This window comes from Eptatretus burgeri, chromosome 15 (genome assembly GCF_056783735.1).
Source record: "Eptatretus burgeri isolate ZD-2024b chromosome 15, Ebu_testis_v1, whole genome shotgun sequence".
NCBI classification, from domain to species: Eukaryota; Metazoa; Chordata; class Myxini; order Myxiniformes; family Myxinidae; genus Eptatretus; species Eptatretus burgeri.
The window spans coordinates 3,867,547-3,888,874 of record NC_140975.1 but is presented as its reverse complement, the minus strand read 5'-3'; the positions used below and the strand labels follow the sequence as shown (position 1 = coordinate 3,888,874).

The window sequence follows — 21,328 nt, the reverse complement described above, 5'->3', positions numbered from 1 at the left end:
CAGGGTATTTTTACATGTATACGCCAAGTTTCAGGAAGTTTCGATGAAAACTGTAGGCTGTGAAACAAAAAAGTCCACAAGAACAACAACTTGAGTCAGACTTAGAGATCCTACATTGAGGATCTAAAAACGAGGATTTCGTGTTCTTCAATTAACATGACTTGTCATCACAAATGAAGGAGCATTCGTTAGACGGAGATTCGTTCGACATTGGAAGCCTCAACATGAAAATGGCAAAATGAACAGAAATCGTTCAAGAAATATCATTAACAACACTTTGAGGTTTGCCAAAAAGAAGGCACTGCCATTAACGGTGGTAACGCAACAAGCAGGAAAACAACCGCAAGGTTTCAGAACCACGTGATTAGCTGATGATGCAATCAAGTCATGAGACAGCCATCCGAGAGTGACGTCATTTTTTATTGTTAAAAAGGGGGCAACAGCCATGAGTATTGAACACAATCTCACAAACCGTCGCACCTTTTCACACCTTCCCTGCAATCTCTGCCTTCTCTGGGAGATGCGCGGATTCCCCCGGCGCGTCTGTGGAACCGTGCACATCCCCACGCGCCAGTTCAGCGACTCGCAAATACCGACGGGCTCGCTGAACGGTCACGCGTCAATTTCGCTAATGAAGGTGATGTTCATGAAAATGAAAAAGCGTCGACACTCTGTATAAGTTTTATTTTTTTTGCAAACGAACTCCCCAAATTTCCCCTTCACTCGGCTTCCACAGTGGGACAACCGCTGCACGTACTAACTACAGCTAACTTGAATTTTGATGTCGGTTTGACATCGGTCGTTTGGTCCATTCTTTCGAGCAAGGGTCGATGTTCTGTGTTTTTCAAATGGGACTCCTCAGACAACAAAACGTACACATTTGAATGGAAAGCAATTAGGTAAGGGAAATAAATTACTTACAGGATGCAAAGGTTGATTGCGAGCTTTGAAAAGTAATATTCCAATCAATTTATTAAATATAACGGGAGAGGAATTTGAGCGTTCTTATGATAAAGCGTTCTTAAATAACGAGACACGAGGAGGGATCATTTCATGTCAAAGTACCTTTGTGATCCCCTGCAGGGCCGCTGCACGGTTACCTCGGGCATTGCGAACGTCGCATTGCAGGGGCATCGTCAGGCCTAATCCTGGTGCGTGCAGCACTTATACGCAACAGTAGCAGGAAAGGGAAACAAACAGAAAAGAAAGAGCCGACAGCTGATCTGGTGCCTTAAAGAGATTCCGACTGATGGCGACGTGTTCAACGTACTGTTACGGGACTGGATGCACAAAGTTCTTCAATGAACAAATCCCACTTGCGATCCAGGGCCTGCAGAGAAGACACACAGATAGAATTAAACAATTAAACAAACCATACAAAACTATACTTTATCGATAAAACACGAAAAAGAAAACGCGCAAGAACGCACGTGCGCGCGCAAGCACACACACGGCAAAATTCCGCCCATTGAGGACGAGAGAGGCCGAGTTTTATGGGAGCAACGACTGTGCCGAATACAACTAATTTGATGGGAGTGAAAACCGAGCCGAGGATGGCAGCTTTGGTAAGGCTGAGGACCACGCATGTGGCACCCGGAGTCGTGCTGATCGACATATGTTTGGGACGAGGCCTTGCGGCTTTCTGGGTTTTGCCGACCCCATCATGCTAAGAACGAAGGCCCGAGCTTCAGCGACTCCCTTTTTACCAATTTCCACCCGCATGGAACTAAGTTCCATGGGATCCAGGGCCATGCCGAATACAACGACTTCGATGGTCATGCTTTAGTGAGTGAGCAAGAACCACGCTTTAGCGAAGTTGAGGGCCGCGCAAAAGCCCGACCGGATTTGCACGGATTGACATGCTTTTGGGATGTGACAAAGCGCTCTGGCCTTGCCTTGCAGCTTGTCAGGTTTTTCCGACTCTATACAATCAAGGAAGGATGAGACCGAGATGAGACCAAGGAAGGATGAGACCAAGGAAGGATGAGACCTAGGAGGAAGAGACCGAGACAAGGGAGGTCGCACAGATCTACAGTGTCACCACTTCAGGGACGAAGGGGGAAACAGACCAAGGATAAGGAGACAGCTTGGCCCATGAGTTATTGTTTCTTGCTGGGGTGAAGATGGATGTTTCAGGACCGGGGAAGGCCTCCGTTCAGTCTAAGAGATTCATGAGTGGAGATGATGACCGGTCGCAGCGGCATGCACACATGTATACATACATGAATCGTGATTTTTTTGGGGGGGATCCACTGTTGAGGCTCATATGAGAGCTAACACACAGAACCTACAACAAAGGGAGCAGGAGACAAGAGGGGTGGGAAAGGGAAGGAAAAAAACAGTGGGGAACAGCGACATGAGGAGATCTGTGGAAGGGAGAGGGATGGGGCGGGGAACATGGGGTAAACAAGATGGACATTACAGGGACTTTCAGGAAGGAGGTGGTTAAACACATGCACGGTTGTGATTGTTATACACATACATGCACGGTTGTGATTGTTATACACATACATGCACGGTTGTGATTGTTATACACACACATGCACGGTTGTGATTGTTATACACACACATGCACGGTTGTGATTGTTATACACACACATGCACGGTTGTGATTGTACATACACATGTATCGTGATTATTCACGTATTATACATGACATGTTATACATATTACACATTGCGTGTGCGCGCACTTGTGCACACATACACACACAGAAGCTGCTCTTTTTGGAAACAGTTTTGGGAGCATGCACTTGGTGCTAACCTTCACCTTGTAGGTAACACGGCGCTAAGCTACACCTGAGAAACACACACATACGGCTCTAACCTAAACGTTTTAGTAACATGTGCACTACACTAAACTACAGCATTTAGTTTGACAGTTCATACATTTTATTTCTGTTCATGGTCAGCTATTTGTAGAAACACAGCAAACACAAAAGGTGATGGTTCTCTAACACCCTGAGATTACATGATCGTTGCACGATATATTGGCAGAAGAGAATGGAAAGATAATAATTGTACCCGCAAGAACATCTGCGTTCGCTGCATGCGTTCACCCGCCGTTGTCGCCAGCATCAGTTCGTTCTCATCTTCATTTCCTTCTCGTGCACACAACACCTCCAGGTCAGCATGGTACTCGTGCCGCACACTCTCGGCTTGCTGCGCTTCCCGAGCCTTCTGAAATGTGAATGGCACATTTTTTTTCCTATGACTTGTACCTTTCTGAAAGCGTCCAACATTGATGGCGAACTTTGTGTAACTCAAAGGTGCAGTCTCAAAACGCGAAATTAATGTCACAAAAGGACAGCTACATCCCATGTTGAACCCTGCTTGAAAGTCTTGGCACCAAGGGAGAATCAATTGATGGACATGCCAGAGCCTTTATAAGTTCTTACAATGAAGTACTGGGAAAACATATATTTGCAGCACTAATTGGAACATGTGATTCCCACCGAATCTCAGTGGTTTTAACTACGGTTGAGTCCGAGGTAGTGCTTATCACAGGTTATCTATCACAAGGATCATACCTCACACACTTCAGTCATTACCTCTGCCACCGAAGGTGGGCAGGTTATGGATTCACCACTGTTTGTTACTTGGCATAAAAATTTTTTTGCTAAGTATGTTGATCTCTTCCGTTTGCTTGTTTGTTTGTTTGTGTGTCTGCTCACCTAAAGCCCAAACCACTCGGCCGATTGTTCTGAAACTTTCGTAGATTGCAGAAACCGTCCCTGCGACGGTCAAGCGACAAAGATTGCACGAGGTCAATAGCGGCCAAATTTCGAAAATTATCAATTTTCATCCGATTGACTTGAAATTTGAACAGGATTTTCATATCAGCTCACTCAATTCAACCACCAACTATTTTTGAGGTTAACATAGTCCAAAAGTCAAAGGTCACCAACTTTGGTGGAATTTCTAAAATCCTCACTTTTCATCCCATTGACTTGAAATTTGAAGAGGATTTGCATCTCAGGTCACTGAATTCAACCACCAATTATATTTTTGAGGTCAACATCAGCCAAAAGGTCAACAGAGGCCAATTTTGCTTGTTTCTATATACATACATATACATATATACCGGGCGTAGTGGCGTGCGCCTGTAATCCAGCTACTCGGAGGATTGGGTTGGAGGATCGCTTGAGGATGGGCGCTCTGTGCTGGGCCACGCTATGAGAGGGTGTAGGGCAGCCCGGAATCATGGCGAAACCCAATCCTTATCCCTGTGTCGTTAGAGGCGACCAGGGTTGCGTCAGGAAGGGCATCCGGCGTAAAACCTGTGCCAAATCAGTATGCAGATCATAACGGATGATCCGCTGTGGCGACCCCCGAACGGGAGCAGCCGAAAGAACAACAACAACATATAATATATATATACATATATATATATATACATATATATATATATATATATATATATACGTAGATATAGCCTGGTGTTGGCACAGTGGTTAGGGCAGCGGCTTGGGATCCAAAAGGTCCTGAGTTCAAGCCCCGTTGGGCCACTGAATTAATACACCAGGGGGTTGACAGCCTGTCATCCTTCCGAGGTCGGCGAAGTGAGTACCAGTGTACTGGGCCGGTGTATACCCCGGTTAAAATAGGTGTACCATATCCCTGTGTCGTAAGAGGCGACCAGGGATGCGTCAGGAAGGGCATCTGGCGGAAAACATGTGCCAAATCACTATGCGGATCATACGGATCATCCGCTGTGGCGACCCTAACGGGGCAGGCGGAAGAAGAAAGAGAGAGAAAGAGAGAGAAAGAGAGAGAAAGAGAGAGAAAGAGAGAGAAAGAGAGAGAAAGAGAGAGAAAGAGAGAGAAAGAGAGAGAGAGAGAGAGAGAGAGAGAGAGAGAGAGAGAGAGAGAGAGAGAGAGAGAGAGAGAGAGAGAGAGAGAGAGAGAGAGAGAGAGAGAGAGAGAGAGAGAGAGAGAGAGAGAGAGAGAGAGAGAGAGAGAGAGAGAGAGAGAGAGAGAGAGAGAGAGAGAGAGAGAGAGAGAGAGAGAGAGAGAGAGAGAGAGAGAGAGAGAGAGAGAGAGAGAGAGAGAGAGAGAGAGAGAGAGAGAGAGAGAGAGAGAGAGAGAGAGAGAGAGAGAGAGAGAGAGAGAGAGAGAGAGAGAGAGAGAGAGAGAGAGAGAGAGAGAGAGAGAGAGAGAGAGAGAGAGAGAGAGAGAGAGAGAGAGAGAGAGAGAGAGAGAGAGAGAGAGAGAGAGAGAGAGAGAGAGAGAGAGAGAGAGAGAGAGAGAGAGAGAGAGAGAGAGAGAGAGAGAGAGAGAGAGAGAGAGAGAGAGAGAGAGAGAGAGAGAGAGAGAGAGAGAGAGAGAGAGAGAGAGAGAGAGAGAGAGAGAGAGAGAGAGAGAGAGAGAGAGAGAGAGAGAGAGAGAGAGAGAGAGAGAGAGAGAGAGAGAGAGAGAGAGAGAGAGAGAGAGAGAGAGAGAGAGAGAGAGAGAGAGAGAGAGAGAGAGAGAGAGAGAGAGAGAGAGAGAGAGAGAGAGAGAGAGAGAGAGAGAGAGAGAGAGAGAGAGAGAGAGAGAGAGAGAGAGAGAGAGAGAGAGAGAGAGAGAGATACATATATCTGTATATATATACATATACATGCATATACATATATACACATAAAAATATATACATACATATACATATATTGTTGTGGGCCGGCGTTCGGTGGCGATTAACGATCACTAGGGGGAGCAGTAGGGTCGTCTCCACCGAACACCCCGGAATTTAGGTCGTGACTCTCAGATAAGTCCGAAAGGTCACGGGTCCCTTTGTGGACCGTGGTCGCCAATATTTTGACGGCGTGGGGTAGGGTTAATTGCCTAATTTCAATATACCTATGTACCCACGTCGTCTAACTACCGGGCGAAAACCACACCCTCGACAGATCCCGGCGGAGCGGGCAGTTTAACCGAGCGGGGATTACCGTGATCAGTAGATCCAAAAAACGGATAGGTCAAAAACGCAAACAGTAGGGTAGGTTTTCAGACCGGCCGGCACCACCACACTCCCTCCACAACCTTACGAGACCAGACCGAGGCCGGCCAGCTTTATATGCCGACCTGTCGCACCTTACCTGGTCTGCATTTGCATGCTTTGCCTGCCTTTGCCTTGTGACTCCCTTTGCCTTGCCTCCATACCTGCCCATGCCTTTGTTTGCTTACCCATGTCACAACTTTCACCATGTGCTCCAGGACCACCTCTGAAAGTGTTTTGCAAGGACTGCCCTGCAGGCAGCCGCATTACCGGGGACTGCATTTGAACAGCCCGGACACCTCCTTGTTGTTGCATGAAAGCCAGTTCAAATGGACCGGGGACTGCACTGAGCAGCCTGGAGCTCTTGTTGCATAAAGGCCAGTTCAAATGGCCTGTGAGATGGCGAATGGCCTGCCGTGTTAGCGTGAGTTGCCTCCAGCAGCCGAAAAAAAAAATAAAAAAAAATAATTCAACGACAAACAAGGGACCTTTGACGGCCCTAAAGACATCCGACCATCGATGTCTGCTGTGCACTCGCCCACCGTCCAATGTTAACTTTGCTGTGTTTTCTCTCCTTAAGTCACAGGTCCTGAGCCATGGTAGTGTAAATATTAGAAATGTACATAATTTTAACCCACCTGTTGTTTGTTTAGTGCCGGAAAATGTAGTTAAGTTGTCCGAGTGAGTCTGTTAGTTGAGTTACGCAACGCACTAGGTCATTTATTTTTGGGACATGTATTCAAATGTTGCACTCAGGGATCCGAAGGTAAAACGTACTCGGGGAAAACCTACACCTGCATGCCACACGAAAATTGACGACTCGGGCCGAGTCTATAAAAAAGGGGGGGGGAGGCTTACGAATCTGGAAACCATGCGCACTCAACATTCAGGTCCCAAAGTTAGTTATGCCGGTAAGTACATGTGAGACAGGCCCCTTCTTTTTGTCGAGTGGGAGAGTCGAATATGTGCATTGTGATTTTTTTTTCATAGTTCGGTTATTACATCTCACCACGTGCCGATCACGCTCCATAACCACCGTTGGCTGCTCATACCTTGACTTGCCGAGAGGGGGGCCTCGCGGTCCCAGTCCTGGGCTTCCACGAACGTTCCACACGCAATCGTAGCTTCACCACCATCCACCTTCCTCAAACACGCGTGGGGGGAGGGGCGGCTTTCTCCGGGCATGGCCGAAACTCCGCCCAGGAAGGCTATGCCCATAGGATCCTGGCCAATTAGAGGCGAACAGCGAGGTGTGCTGACCAAAGCCCCTCCCCACTGAGGGAGGTCCATAAATTCCAGAGCACTCTCTGAGGCGTTGGTGGGTTGCACGAGAGTTCTGAGAGGTTCTTAAGGGTTTTTGCTGTTACGAAGGGGTGGTTACGAGAGGCGATTATGAAGAGTGGTCACAGGGGGTCTACGTTGCTGTTACGAAGGGGTTTTTGCTGTCTCGAGGGTTGAGCAGAGGGCCATCGAGGCGGCGAATGCATCTCTGCTGGCCCTCCACAAGGAAGGACAGAGCGACCCTGACCCCCTTTAGTGGACCCCGATTATTCGCCACCAGAACTATGCCACGGGCCTCGAGTCCCCCACGTGCGACTGGGGATCGGACCCACGATCTTTGTCAGGTGCCGCATCGTGGAGCAGGCCCTCCCTCGGAAGGTCAGGTACCCACCGAACTCTGACCCCCAGCAGGTCTCTCTCTCTCTCTCTCTCTCTCTCTCATCGGCTGGAGGGTCCAATAAAGAACTCCGGGGTTTCTTTTCTTTTTGTGTGTGTGAGTGTGTCTGCGTATGGGCCTGTCTTTAAGTAGAAATGAATTAGTGTTTTTAGATCATTGTAAATACTTCCTGCATATTTGCATTAAGTCATACTTTGTGTCTTCATTTACTGCAAATGAAACTTGCTAGAAATGCTCCCTGCTCGTTTCCGTCCTTTCTTTATTTGGTCCAGCATGGTCCGGGTCTGAGTTCAGACGGGGTTTCATCCCCGGTAATTATCGGTACATCGTAGCCGGAACGTCCTGGGCAGGCCCGCTCGACTGCATCCGAGCCGGAGTTGGTAGGTGGAAGTTGATTCTCTACCGTCGCTGGGAGAGTGATCCAGTTCGGCTAGACGTTCCGAGGGCGTGAATCCCCGGTAGCCAAGACTGGGTGGTTACTTAGGTATATTGCATCGAGACAATTAACCCTACGCCATGCGGTCAAGATATTGGCATTTCACGGTCGATTAATCAACCCGCTGACTTTGAAGTTATCCAGAGCGACGGCCTATAAATTCCAGGGAGTCTGGTGGGAGACGGCATAAACTTCCCCACCTTGTGGTTGTTCTCACCACTGACCCCCGCGGCCCGCAACAATATATATAGATATATATATATATATATATATATATATATATATATATATATATATATATATATATATATATATATATATATATATATATATATATATATACACAGCTCTGGAAAAAAATTAAGAGACCACTGCAAAATTATAAATTTTTCTGATTTTACGATTTTATAGATATGTGTTTGAGTAAAATAAACATTTTGGTTTATTCTATAAACTACTGACAACATTTCTCCCAAATTCCGAATAAAAATATTGTCATTTTGAGCATTTATTTGCAGAAAATGACAACTGGTCAAAATAACAACAAAGATTCGTGTTTTCAGACCTCAAATAATACAAACAACACAAGTTCATATTCATTTTTGAACAACACAATACTAATGTTTTAACTTAGGAAGAGTTCAGAAATCAATATTTTGTGGAATAACCCTGATTTTCAATCACAGCTTTCATGCGTCTTGGCATGCTCTCCACCAGTCTTTCACATTGCTGTTGGGTGACTTTATGCCACGCCTGGCGCAAAAATTCAAGTAGCTCGGCTTTTTTTGATGGCTTGTGACCATCCATCTTCCTCTTGATCACATTCCAGAGGTTTTCAATGGGGTTCAGCTCTGGAGATTGGGCTGGCCATGACAGGGTCTTGATCTGATGGTCCTCCATCCACATCTTGATTGACCTGGCTGTGTGGCGTGGAGCATTGTCCTGCTGGAAAAACCAATCCTCAGAGTTGGGGAACATTGTCAGAGCAGAAGGAAGCAAGTGTTCTTCCAGGACAACCTTGTACGTGGCTCGATTCATGTGTCCTTCACAAATACAAATCTGCCCGATTCCAGCCTTGCTGAAGCACCCCCAGATCATCACCGATCCTCCACCAAATTTCACAGTGGGTGCGAGACACTGTGGCTTGTAGGCCTCTCCAGGTCTCCGTCTAACCATTAGACGACCATGTGTTGGGCAAAGCTGAAAATTGGACTCATCAGAGAAGATGACCTTACTCCAGTCCTCTAGGTCCAATCCTTATGATCTTTTGCAAACCTCAGCCTGGCTCTTCTTTGCTTCTCATTGATGAAGGGTTTTTTTCCAGCTTTAAAACGACTTCAGCCCTGCCCCGAGAAGCCTTTTTCGAACCGTCCTCGCTGTGCACTTCACCCCAGCTGCCGTTTGCCATTCTTTTTGTAGGTCACTTGATGTCATCCTACAGTTGTTGAGTGACATTCAAATGAGTTGGCGGTCATCCCGGTCAGTGGAAAGTCGTTTTCGCCCTCTGCAAGTCTGTAGCTTTGTTGTCCCCAATGTCTGCTGCTTGACCTTGTTTTTATGAAACGCCGTCTTTAAAATTTTAAGGATGGAAGCAACGTGACGCTCACTGTATCCCTCTGCCAGTAAAGACAGAATTGAACCCTTCTTTTCCTCACTCAAAACTTTTCTTTTCATCTCTTTTAGCATGGTCAATAGTTTTTTTTTTAATTCCAATTACGTTTGAGGTACTACGAGCATTGTTTTTGCCATCCAGCTGGTCCTATTGCAAGAGGATAGTGATGACCACAGCAGTGGTTTTTATACTTTTCCTTGTAAAATAAGATTCGGTTCAGGTGATCAACTAATCAGTACCTCACTAAGTAGAATGAGGTGTGCCTGTGTTGGAATTCAACACACACTGGAATGGAATGGCTGCCATACATGTGAAGATGCTGATTTAAATTCTTTTTGGAGTGGTCTCTTATTTTTTTTCCAGAGCTGTGTGTGTACACACACACACACACACACACACACACACACACACACACACACACACACACACACACACACACACACACACACACACACACACACACACACACGCCGGTCGGCGACGAGGGATTCGCGAGGATCGAAGCGCTGGATACGATGCTTTTCATTCTGACCGATCCACCGCCGCAGATTCATTGCCAAGACATATTGGTTCACATACAATTGTTCCTCTGCCTGGCAAGATTTTTCCGATTGCATATTTTACCAACTGGCACTCCTCATAAAAAATGACGGTAAATAGACACCCTATTTTTGAAGGACTATCATTTGAAAAATAATCGGTTCGCTGGTTCGTGCTGTGGAGCCTTGCGCTGCAGACACACACACACACACGCACACGCACACGCACACGCACACGCACACGCACACGCACACGCACACGCACACACACACACACACACACACACACACACACACACACACACACACACACACACACGGAAAACCCGACAATAAGGGATATCTAGCATATATAGCGAATCCAATATATATATATATATATATATATATATATATATATATATATATATATATATATATATATATATATATATATATATACAGTACACTAGGCGAAAGTCGTCACCATCGGGACCGAGAAAAAAGTGACAACTTAGAAATGTGACGACTTGCGCATATGCGAACATTCATGATGACTGTCGGGTGAAGGATGAAGTCGCGCGTGGCCTGGACACGTATGTGTGAGAGCCGGCTATTGTACCAAAAGGAAAACACAATCCTCGGGGCATAGGTGGGGGTTCATTGGTGAGTTGGAACGTGATCAAGCAAAGATGGAATTCATGAATCAGTTTATCAAAAGTAAAGATAATGAACAACTGTAAAACAACTCATACACCATCGGTGATGGTATGGTGACAAATTACATGACACACAGTCATCGTGGTGATGATTACCACTCAATGCCTATGTGTAAGTGAGTGCGGTAATGTACAAAACAAGCCAATATAAAACCATGATCGGACTTCAACACGAAGCTCGATCGATCGTTTACTCGTTCGCGAAGTAATCCGTTATGTTTGACTGCCTCAAACTCTTGGGCATCTGGTGCATGAGAAAGGACTTTCCGATTCCCCACCTCACTTTGAATCTGTCTATCCAGTGCATCGGCAAGGTCTCGGCATCATCATGCCCGAGGTCCACAGTGAATTTACGTGCCTTCAGCAGCAGCATTTCACCGTCCAACTGAATATTTGGCTGAGCCGACATTTGCCCAAACCAGATGATGAGCGCATCATCGACATCTTCAAAGGACACACATTTCACGAGTTTCACACTTACCACCGGCCTCGCGATCTTCTCCACTTGTCCAACTATCTTGCCCTTATTCTTCAAGATATCGTTCAATGTCTGCTGTTTGATGTCCAACTTCTCAGCTATGGCTGTTTTCTTCATCAGTGGGTTTGCCTCGCAAAACTGGATAATGTCGTATTTTTCTTGGTAGGTTTTAGTTGTAAGCTTACGCTGAGTCACCATTGTCCTGCCTGCAGTGCGATCAACGTGTGTACGCAGTTATAAATAGCCTACCACTGGCGGTGTAAACCAATGAGCGAGCATCACGATTCCATGAAATCGGGCTTCTCACGAGGCAGCAGTTCCGAGTGACGAGTTAGGAGTGGTAATTTACTTGAGTTTCCATTACGCGGGAACGGACAACATCTGACGACTTAGACGAAGTGACGACTTAGAGATGACGACTTATAGAGGGATGACCCTTTATTCAAAGGGATTTAACATGAGATAAATTCGGGACTTTTTGACGTTGCTGACTTAGGCGAAGTGATGAGTTACACGCTGCCGACTTACGCCAAGTCTACTGTATATATATATATATACATATATATATATATATATATATATACATACATATATACAGTATATATATATATATATATATATATATATATATATATATATATATATATATATATATATATATATATATATATATATATATATATATATATACATATATATACATATATACATATATACATATATACATATATATATACATATATATATATATATATATATATATACATATATACATATATACATATATACATATATATATATATACATACATATATATATATATATACATATATACATATATACATATATATATATATATATATATACATTGTTACGGCTGTCGAAATTCACAAACCACCATTCAGGGCTCGTAGGTGAGATATCTCTAAGTACATGTGTAGTTAGCTCCACACCCGTTGTATAGAGGGAAGTTAGGTGATTCATTCGGGCTGCGACGCTTAGAGATAGCCATTTTTTCTGTTCTATCTCTATTTTGAACCAACCACGTCTCAACCGCCATCACACAACAACCACCATGCCAGCCATCATCACCAACTGCAACCACGCTCCAACCCTCGGACAACAACAACGCCAACAGCCACGACCTTTACCTTCACAACTCAATCCCAAACATCGCATCACTGCCATTTCCAAACGGCACCATAACCATCAAACCACCACTGAAAACCCTCCACCACCTTCACCTCTCTCCTTCTACGGCCATTCCCACACCACCTGTGAACACTGAGCGTCGGGCTGTCTTGGGCCCGTTCAGCGATACGCACCGAGCCGCGAGCGCAAATAGTGGCCTTTCCGAGGAAAATTCGGATCAGGAATGCTACACGCCTACTTTTACTCCGTCCAATTAGCAAGCGCAGAGCGGCTTGGCCCCGCCTCCAGGCGCGTCTGTGTGAAATCGATATATGCAAATTCTAGGATCGGGGAGATTCACGCCCCCCTTCCTCCGACCAATTGGCGAGCGTGGCTCCGCCCCCGAGGTCATCCTGATCCGGATATTTGCATATTAGCTGCTCCTGTCAGCCTATAAAACAGCGAGCGCAAGGCGAATCAGGGCAGAAAGAGTGAGAGAAGTCATCGGTGTGGCAGAGAGTCGAGTCGGGTGGCGAAATCATCGGTGTGTCATCGAGTTGGGTTCTGGAGTCGGCTGAGAAGAGTTGCGGGAAGAGGCAAGGAGCTCGGGTCCGAGGCGAGAAGGACGGCGGTCGGCGACGAGGTCACGGTGTGGGATCGCTCGTTGTGGGACCCAAGCCAGCCAGCCATTCTCCCTCCCCCAGGGCATCAACAATTCCCCCTTTCCCCCGCGCTGAGATAGTGCAACAAGGGGGCCCCGTTCCAAACCCCACTCTAAATGTCGTGCCAACGAAACCCGCCAAGGAGCACGGAGTCGGGGCACAGCCACCCGGCCACATCTGTGGCTCGTCCGCCAACGCATCACAAGGACGCGGGTAGGACCCCCCCCCCCCGTCTCGCGGGCCTGGCCGCTACATCAGGTCATGCGCGCATATTGGCCTGCAGGCCCGTCTGCCCCCTTGTCTATGAGGGTGGCTTCTTTCCTTTGCTTTTGAGTAAATGTGTGTTGGCGCCATCTGTAAAGTAGAACTGTATAAGTGTTGCCGTGTGTGCGCGTAGTTGGTAGTAACTCTGCGTCGTCGTTGCTTTTGTTTTGATTGCTATTTGTGCATTTTGACTGTTTGGCTGTATATGTGTGCTTTCCGTGTGTCGCGTAATAAATGTGCTTTGTGTGAACTGTTTTCCCGTTTCGCTTCGTATTTTCTTCATTGACCCTCCATCCTGCTTCACGTAAAGGGTTCGTAGTGGGCTTAATACGCCCGGTAATTAATCGGAACCGTCGAGGCCGACGATAACACCGCTCGGTTATCACTGTAGCACGGAACGGACCGCTTAAGCGGTTCGTGTCCGGAGTCGACCTGCGGCGAGGTACGATCGCCCGGTATACCATCCGCGTGGCTACTTAGGTCGGTCGAGTTTGGCGAACAACCCTATCCTACACGGGTGGCTGTTTGGCACGATTGTGGTGAGGTCGAAAGGCCCACCCGTGACTGGCTCCGGGCGATAGTTCCCGGAGGGTCACGACTGAATTGTCCGTCTGGTGGGCGACGCGGTCGCGATTCGAGTGACGCGGCCGCTCGCACGCTGGCGGGCGCGAATTCGCAACAATATATATATATATGTACGTATACATATATGTAAATATATATATATATATATATATATATACGTATACATATATGTAAATATATATATATATATATATATATATATATACGTATACATATATGTAAATATATATATATATATATATATATATATATATACGTATATATATATATATATATATACATACATATGTGTAAATATATATATATATATATATATATACGTATACATATATGTAAATATATATATATATATATATATATATATATATATATATATATATATATATATATACGTATACATATATCTAAATATATATATATATATATATATATATATATATATATATATATATATATATATATATATATACATACATGTAAATATATATACATATATATATATATATACGTAAATATATATATATATATATATATATATATATATATATATATATATATATATATATATATATATATATATATATATATATACATATATGTAAATATATATATATATATATATATATATATATATACATATACATATATGTAAATATATATATATATATATATATATATATATATATATATATATATATATATATATACATATATGTAAATATATATATACATATATGTAAATATATATATATATACATATATGTAAATATATATATATATATATATATATATATATATATACATATACTAGTACGTGCCCGTACGTGCGTGGCTGTACGTGTAAGGAAAACAAAAAAAAAAAAAACAACTTTCAAACAGCGAGCCAGATAAGAAACAACAACCACACAGGCCGTTCCTTCGCTCTTGCGTGCCCGTACGTGCAAACCAAAAAAAAATAAAACTTTAAAACAACCACACAGGCCGTTCCTTCGCTCTTGCAAACGACAACTGGATTGGGGCATTGTGTTTATCTGTAAATGCGCATAAGAAATCGAGAAATTATCAGAATACAGCAAGTCATCACTATCTGGAAGTAGTGCATGCCCGTACAGAATATTCATATGCATTCCACAAATTATCGCTTGCATTGAAGTAACAACTACTGTGATACACACACAGAGTTAATTAAAATCAAGTTTACCTTCCTGTCTTTGCTTGCCATGACATTCGCTGCCATTGACCATTGCCACTCCTACGCCACGGGAACTAAGGCGCCCTTTCCCCATCGTATCCGGCACGGCCCGTGACGTCGTCGGCGGCCGGCCCCGCACCTGCCTACGCAGCAACGTGTCTTGTCATTGGTTTGGTAAATAAATGGCCATAACTTGGGAAACACTTGTCCGATTAATATCAAACATTTAAAAGGCACATACTCAGGTCCCCAGCAATTTAGCTGGCAAGTTTCAATCAGATCGGACCAGTGGTTGTCGAGAAACAGCGGTCACAGACACACACACAGACACACACACACAGAGAGACACACACACACATACACACACACTGCTGGAATTATATATATATATATATATATATATATATATATATATATATATATATATATATATATATATATATATATATATATATATATATATATATATATATATATATATATATCTTCTTCTTTCGGCTGCTCCCATTAGGGGTCGCCACAGCGGATCACCAATATGATCCGCATCGTGATTTGGCACATGTCTTACACCGGATGCCCTTCATGACGCAACCCTGGTCGCCTCTTGCGACACAGGGATCATATATATATATATATATATATATATATATAATAATAATATATAATATATAATATATATATATATATTATATATGATATATATATATATATATATATATATATATATATAATAATAATATATAATATATAATATATATATATATATTATATATGATATATATATATATATATATTATATATGATATATATATATATATATATATATATATATCTTGCTTATTCTCGTAATCTTTCAACACAGGTTAAAGTCTACCGAAAACATTCAAACTTTTACCTTTTTGCTCCACTCAACTTTTCGAATAAACATCTTGCATCAACAAACATTACACCGTCATAACAAACAATTAGTTCCAGATTGAATTGCCATCATACGTGTGTTAACAACACACTGAACCAATACACCGCCACGCAGTCACTTGTGAAGAATTTGACACTTGCCTGTATGGCGGTGTGGTTCGCTTGGTACTGCAGTACAGCATGGTGAAGGTGCCACACACGAAACTCAGGCCACAGGACACTTTGAAACACCAGGCATGTGTAAGCAGTCTGAAAATGGAGGAAAATAATTACAAGGTCCAATCAAGAGCACAACAAATTGGCTATCATCTGATTTCTGCAACACTTTTACCGACTAAGACATTGTTACGGCTGTGGAAATTCGCAGACCACCTAAAGGACCTTAGATCAGTTATGACGATAAGTATATGTGTAGTTAGATTTCCCCACCGTTGTTTAGAGGGAATTTCCGTGTTCACAGGGCTGCGATCCTTTGAGATAGCAGTTTTCCTTTTGCTGTCGTTATTTTGGACCAATCATCCCCCAACAACCAAATCGCCACCACCAACAACGCCCCCAAACAACGACACCAAACCACCACCACCTTCGCCCCCTTCACCTCCACAACCCCACCCCGCAAACATCGCCTCACCCCCACTCTCAAACGACGCCCGCCAACAACCAAATTGCCACCACCAACAACGCCCCCAAACAACTACACCAAACCACCACCACCTTCGCCCCCTTCACCTCCACAACCCCACTCCGCAAACATCGCCTCACCCCCACTCTCAAACGACACCCGCCAACAACCAAATCGCCACCACCAACACCCTTCCCAAAGCACCACAGCAAACTCCCACCACCTTCGCCTTTCTACTGAACGTCATGCCATGGGTTGTGAATGGGATCCTTTTGAAGAAGAAATCGGATCAGGAATCATTCACGCCCACTTTTCATCCATCCAATGGCTGAGCATCAGTGGTGTAGCCCCGCCTCCAAACCCGCCGTGATCCACAAATTTACATATGCACACCTCCCCCGGCCTATATAAGTGCGAGCACAACGCAGCTCGAGGCAGTGTCAGAGTCGGGAGACGGAGCTCGAAGCAGACTGGGAAAGGCAGACGGGGGCCGATCCACGGAGAGGAAGGAGCTCGGAGCTCAGGTCTAAATTGAGGGGCGAGGAGAGCAAGTTGCTGAGTGGAGCAGGGACGCGGAGGAGGGCTCAGAGGCGAACCAGAGGGCTGAGTGGGGACCGCCGCCGGAGAAGGGGCGTAGTGGAGGCCACAGCCAGGAGGAGTTCGCCGGAGCCAGTGCTGTCCAAAGTGTCAACTCGTTGGACGGAGCATCAGCAATTCCCCTCTCCCTTACCGATCTCCGCGCTAAGAAAGTGCCGGTAACCCCGTCCGTTCCCCTCCCCAACCGTGGCGCCGACGGTGAAACACGTGCCTGCGTGGAGAACGCCGGAGAGAGCTCACCGGCCACGCCAGGGGCACGAAGCCAGGCGCAGCTACGCTGACATCGCGGCTTGTCCACCATCGCGCCACGAGGGCGCGGGTAAGACCCTTCGGTCTCGTGGACCTGGCCGCTCATCCAGGTTCCACGTACATTTGGTCCACGGACCTGTCTGCCACCCTTGTCTGTGAGGGTGGCTTTTCTTTGCTTTTGTGTAAGTGCATGTGGTGGCGCCGTCTTGTAAGTAAAACTGTTTAAGTAATTGTGTGAATAAATATTCGGTTATAACTCTGCCTTTGCTTGCTTTCACTGTGTACGTACATGATTTACAGTATGGCTGTAAATATGTGCCTTGTCTGAGTGTGAAATAAATGTGCTTGTCGAACTGTTCCCCATTTCGTTGCGTCCTTTCCCTTGTTTGAAAGTTCCATCTTGCATCACGGAAGGAATTGGTAGAAGGGTGTAAGCACCCAGTAAATAGAATCACATCCGTCAGGGTCGGCGATAACACCGCTCGGTTGTCACTGAAGCACGGAACGGACCGCTTCAGTGGTTCGTGTCCTCGGCTGGCCAGCGGCGAGGTACGATCACCCGGTTAACTACTCGCGCAGGTACTTAGGTCGGTCGAGTTTGGCGAACAACCCTATCCTGCACGGGTGGCCGATTGGCACGATTGTGGTGGGGTCGAAAGACCCACCCGTGACTAGCTCCTGGCGGTAGTTCCAAGGAGGGTCACGACTGAATTGTCCGTTCCGGTGGGTGACGCGGTCGCGATTTGAGTTACGTGGCCGATCGCACGCCGGGCGGACCGAAATTCGTAACAATATGTAAGGAACTAGAACAAACTGAAAGGTCTCGTAACGGTCGTTCAAGGTAAGATTGAGAGTCAAACACCTGCATCTCCATCCAACTTCCCTCACGATGGACCGAGTTTGAATCTCAAATGGAATTCCACAACGTAAATGGTACATTTACTGGAGCCAAGTCCTGCAAACTATTTCGCACGGCACCTGCCACAGAAGGAAGTCGCTGAGTCGAACCTCTCCAGAAGTTCTGATCAGCAAATCGGGATCTGGGGAATGCCGTGTGTACAAACACTTCCCGAGCAACTCCTCTGTGATGTCACTGCAGTCGCACACCATAAATGTAACCACTCACTGACAGTGCTACAGCCAGAGCATCTCAACCTCTTGGTGATGAAATACCGATGGCCTTGATTGTTTGAATGAGAAAAACTGCAATGCAGTGAACGCAATAAGATACTGCCAACTTTGAGAATGCAAAGAAGTCTGATTTTACCTTGGTAGAATGAGGCCTTGCTCAACCCCCCACGCCATCTCACGCACAGCGTTCGTGATTTCGTGCCGTGATGTGTATGCAAAGCAAACATTGAGAAAACACCTGCGAAAGAAAACCGCAGCGGAGCAGTGCATGTCATCATTGGCAGGTCACGGCTTGGAATGAGGCAATGTACACGTGAAGCTGTTTTTATTTTCCGACCATTAAAGGTTCACGGAGAAGCTTGTACATATATGTAGGACAATGACACGAGGAACATCTCAGATGAATCAACGCAGTAGATGGTATTTGAACCTGTGATCCCAGCATTATGAACCGAGTGCTCATATGGGAACATCAAATTGACCAACACAAACAATGTCAGGTGCCTGCTGTGATGATTTTCTTTTAAGGAAAGGTAGGATTAGGGTACTTCCTCCAACATTCAGATCCCCCTAAATCCCATATGATTAAAAATGATGCTTCATTCGGTTTAATAACATAACTAGCGCAAATCACAGTCAGCCTACAAACTCAAAAATGAAAAAAACCATCAAACAACAATTCACTGAAGAAACTCCCACGGGTGGCAAGTTTGTGTTCCCTCCATTTTACAGAAGCTTATATATGAGGAGACTGCTGCCCTCTCCTACTTCCGCCCTGCTCGAGCCACATTAGGTTCACTTGTGTTCGACTAGAAACTCTCACTGCTCACCCTCCCAAATTATGGGCTGGGGTGCACACCTACTGTGGTGAATTAACGTGAATCGAGGGACATGACGCGGGATCACATGTTGTGCGTCTCGCGTATAAGGGGAGGTCTCTCTGCGGCACGAGTGATTGTCCCCGGGGCATTGCTATTGACATCGGCTGTCCACTTGATGCTCGTTAACTGAAGGTGCTCATTGACTGGTGAGAATGGAGATTATATCGAACTCCGTGCTTACGCGGATTTAGTCTGCAATGGTTAACTGCACATGTATACGTTACTGCTTATGTACTCCTAGCTGAACCTGTATTTCCTGGTGTGCCCACAGAAGCGGCTCCAATCAAATGGAATAAAGCCTAAACTCTGAAGGTTCATCTCTCGCTCTCATTTCAATTTATTCCATTTGATTTTCTCGGCTCTCTCAACCAAAGATGGACAAGATCTACAAACCAGAGAGGTTCGACGCAGACCCGAACGCGACTGACGCAGAAATGAAATGGTCACATTGGTTCTGCTCCTTCTCACACTATCTGACCATCATCGCGGAGGGAGCTGACAAATTTGCCGCTCTCGTGAACCATGTCTCGCCCGGCGTGTACAGGCTCTTCTCGGGGTGCGACACTTACGAAGCAGCGATCGAGGTGCTGCAAGCGCTCTACGTGAAGCCCAAGAACGAGGTATACATACGACATCTTCTCAACACACGCAAGCAAGCAGCCGGGGAGACAATCGATCAGTTCCTGCAAGCTCTGAATCAGCTGGGAAAAGACTGCAGCTTCCGGGCGGTAAGCGCCGAGGAACACCGAAAGGAAGCGACCCGGGAGGCATTCATCCAAGGACTCAGATCAGCCCACATACGGCAACGCTTACTAGAGAAAGCGCAACCCACTCTTGACAAGGTAGTCGATCAGGCTCGAGCGATGGATACGGCTCAGCAGCAATCTGAGTCATTTGGGACATCGATGCTGCTCATGAACGCTGCTACGATGGGAACCCAAGGAACCCCACTGGCACAGACACAGCCAGACATGAGGGATGGAGAAACACCCGAGGAGCCGGATACCCAGACCTCGTCAAACTCCTCAGCAACTGCTCCGGTCGGTAAATGCTTCTTTTGTGGGTACAAAAGGCATCCTCGTCAAAAATGTCCCGCCAGAGATGCCACATGCATGAATTGCGACAAGAAAGGGCATTATGCCAGGGTATGTAAATCTACTCTAAGGAGGAATAAACCCACTTCTGCGGCTCTCTACTCGCAAAATAAATTGACTGCAGCCTCCCGGGGAATCTATCCAAGGCTATCATCAACGTGCGAATTAACGGGCATATGGCTGAGGCACTGATTGATACCGGTAGCTCTGAAAGTTTCGTCAACAGCTCGCTAGTGAAGGGCAGGAAATGGGTAATCCACCCGACTGACAATACGGTATGCATGGCCGCCACCTCACTACAATCCCGCGTACGAGGGTACTGCAATGTTGAATTGGACGTAAAAGGGTACACGCATCGGGATGTAAAGGTGCTGGTGCTTCGTGATTTGTGCGCAGACGTAATTCTGGGTCATAATGTCCTCAAGCAGCACACGAGCGTCGAAATACCCTTTGGAGGAAGCAAGCCTCGTCTAATTTTAAATGCGCTGACCACCACGGAGGTGACGTCCCCCCAGCTGTTCGCTAACTTGTCGCCGGTCTGCAAACCGATAGCGATCAAATCGCGGCGATATACCACTGCTGACA

The 21,328-nt window shown here is 45.6% G+C and overlaps 1 protein-coding gene across 6 annotated transcripts in view; it reads right to left on the bottom strand.

Moving 5' to 3' along the window:
* Window positions 1-399: 399 nt before the first annotated feature.
* Window positions 400-21,328, bottom strand: part of DHDDS (dehydrodolichyl diphosphate synthase subunit) — a 53,983-nt gene continuing 33,054 nt past the window's right edge. For all 6 annotated transcript variants that reach the window (XM_085856694.1, XM_085856695.1, XM_085856692.1 and 3 more), the window contains 5 exons: window positions 18,905-19,006; window positions 18,616-18,730; window positions 16,311-16,418; window positions 3,024-3,179; window positions 400-1,330 (listed from right to left, as the gene is read on the bottom strand). In XM_085856694.1, coding sequence (XP_085712820.1) covers window positions 1,262-1,330; window positions 3,024-3,179; window positions 16,311-16,418; window positions 18,616-18,730; window positions 18,905-19,006 — 550 coding nt within the window. In that variant the 3' untranslated portion in view covers window positions 400-1,261. The remainder of the gene's footprint in view (window positions 1,331-3,023; window positions 3,180-16,310; window positions 16,419-18,615; window positions 18,731-18,904; window positions 19,007-21,328) is intronic.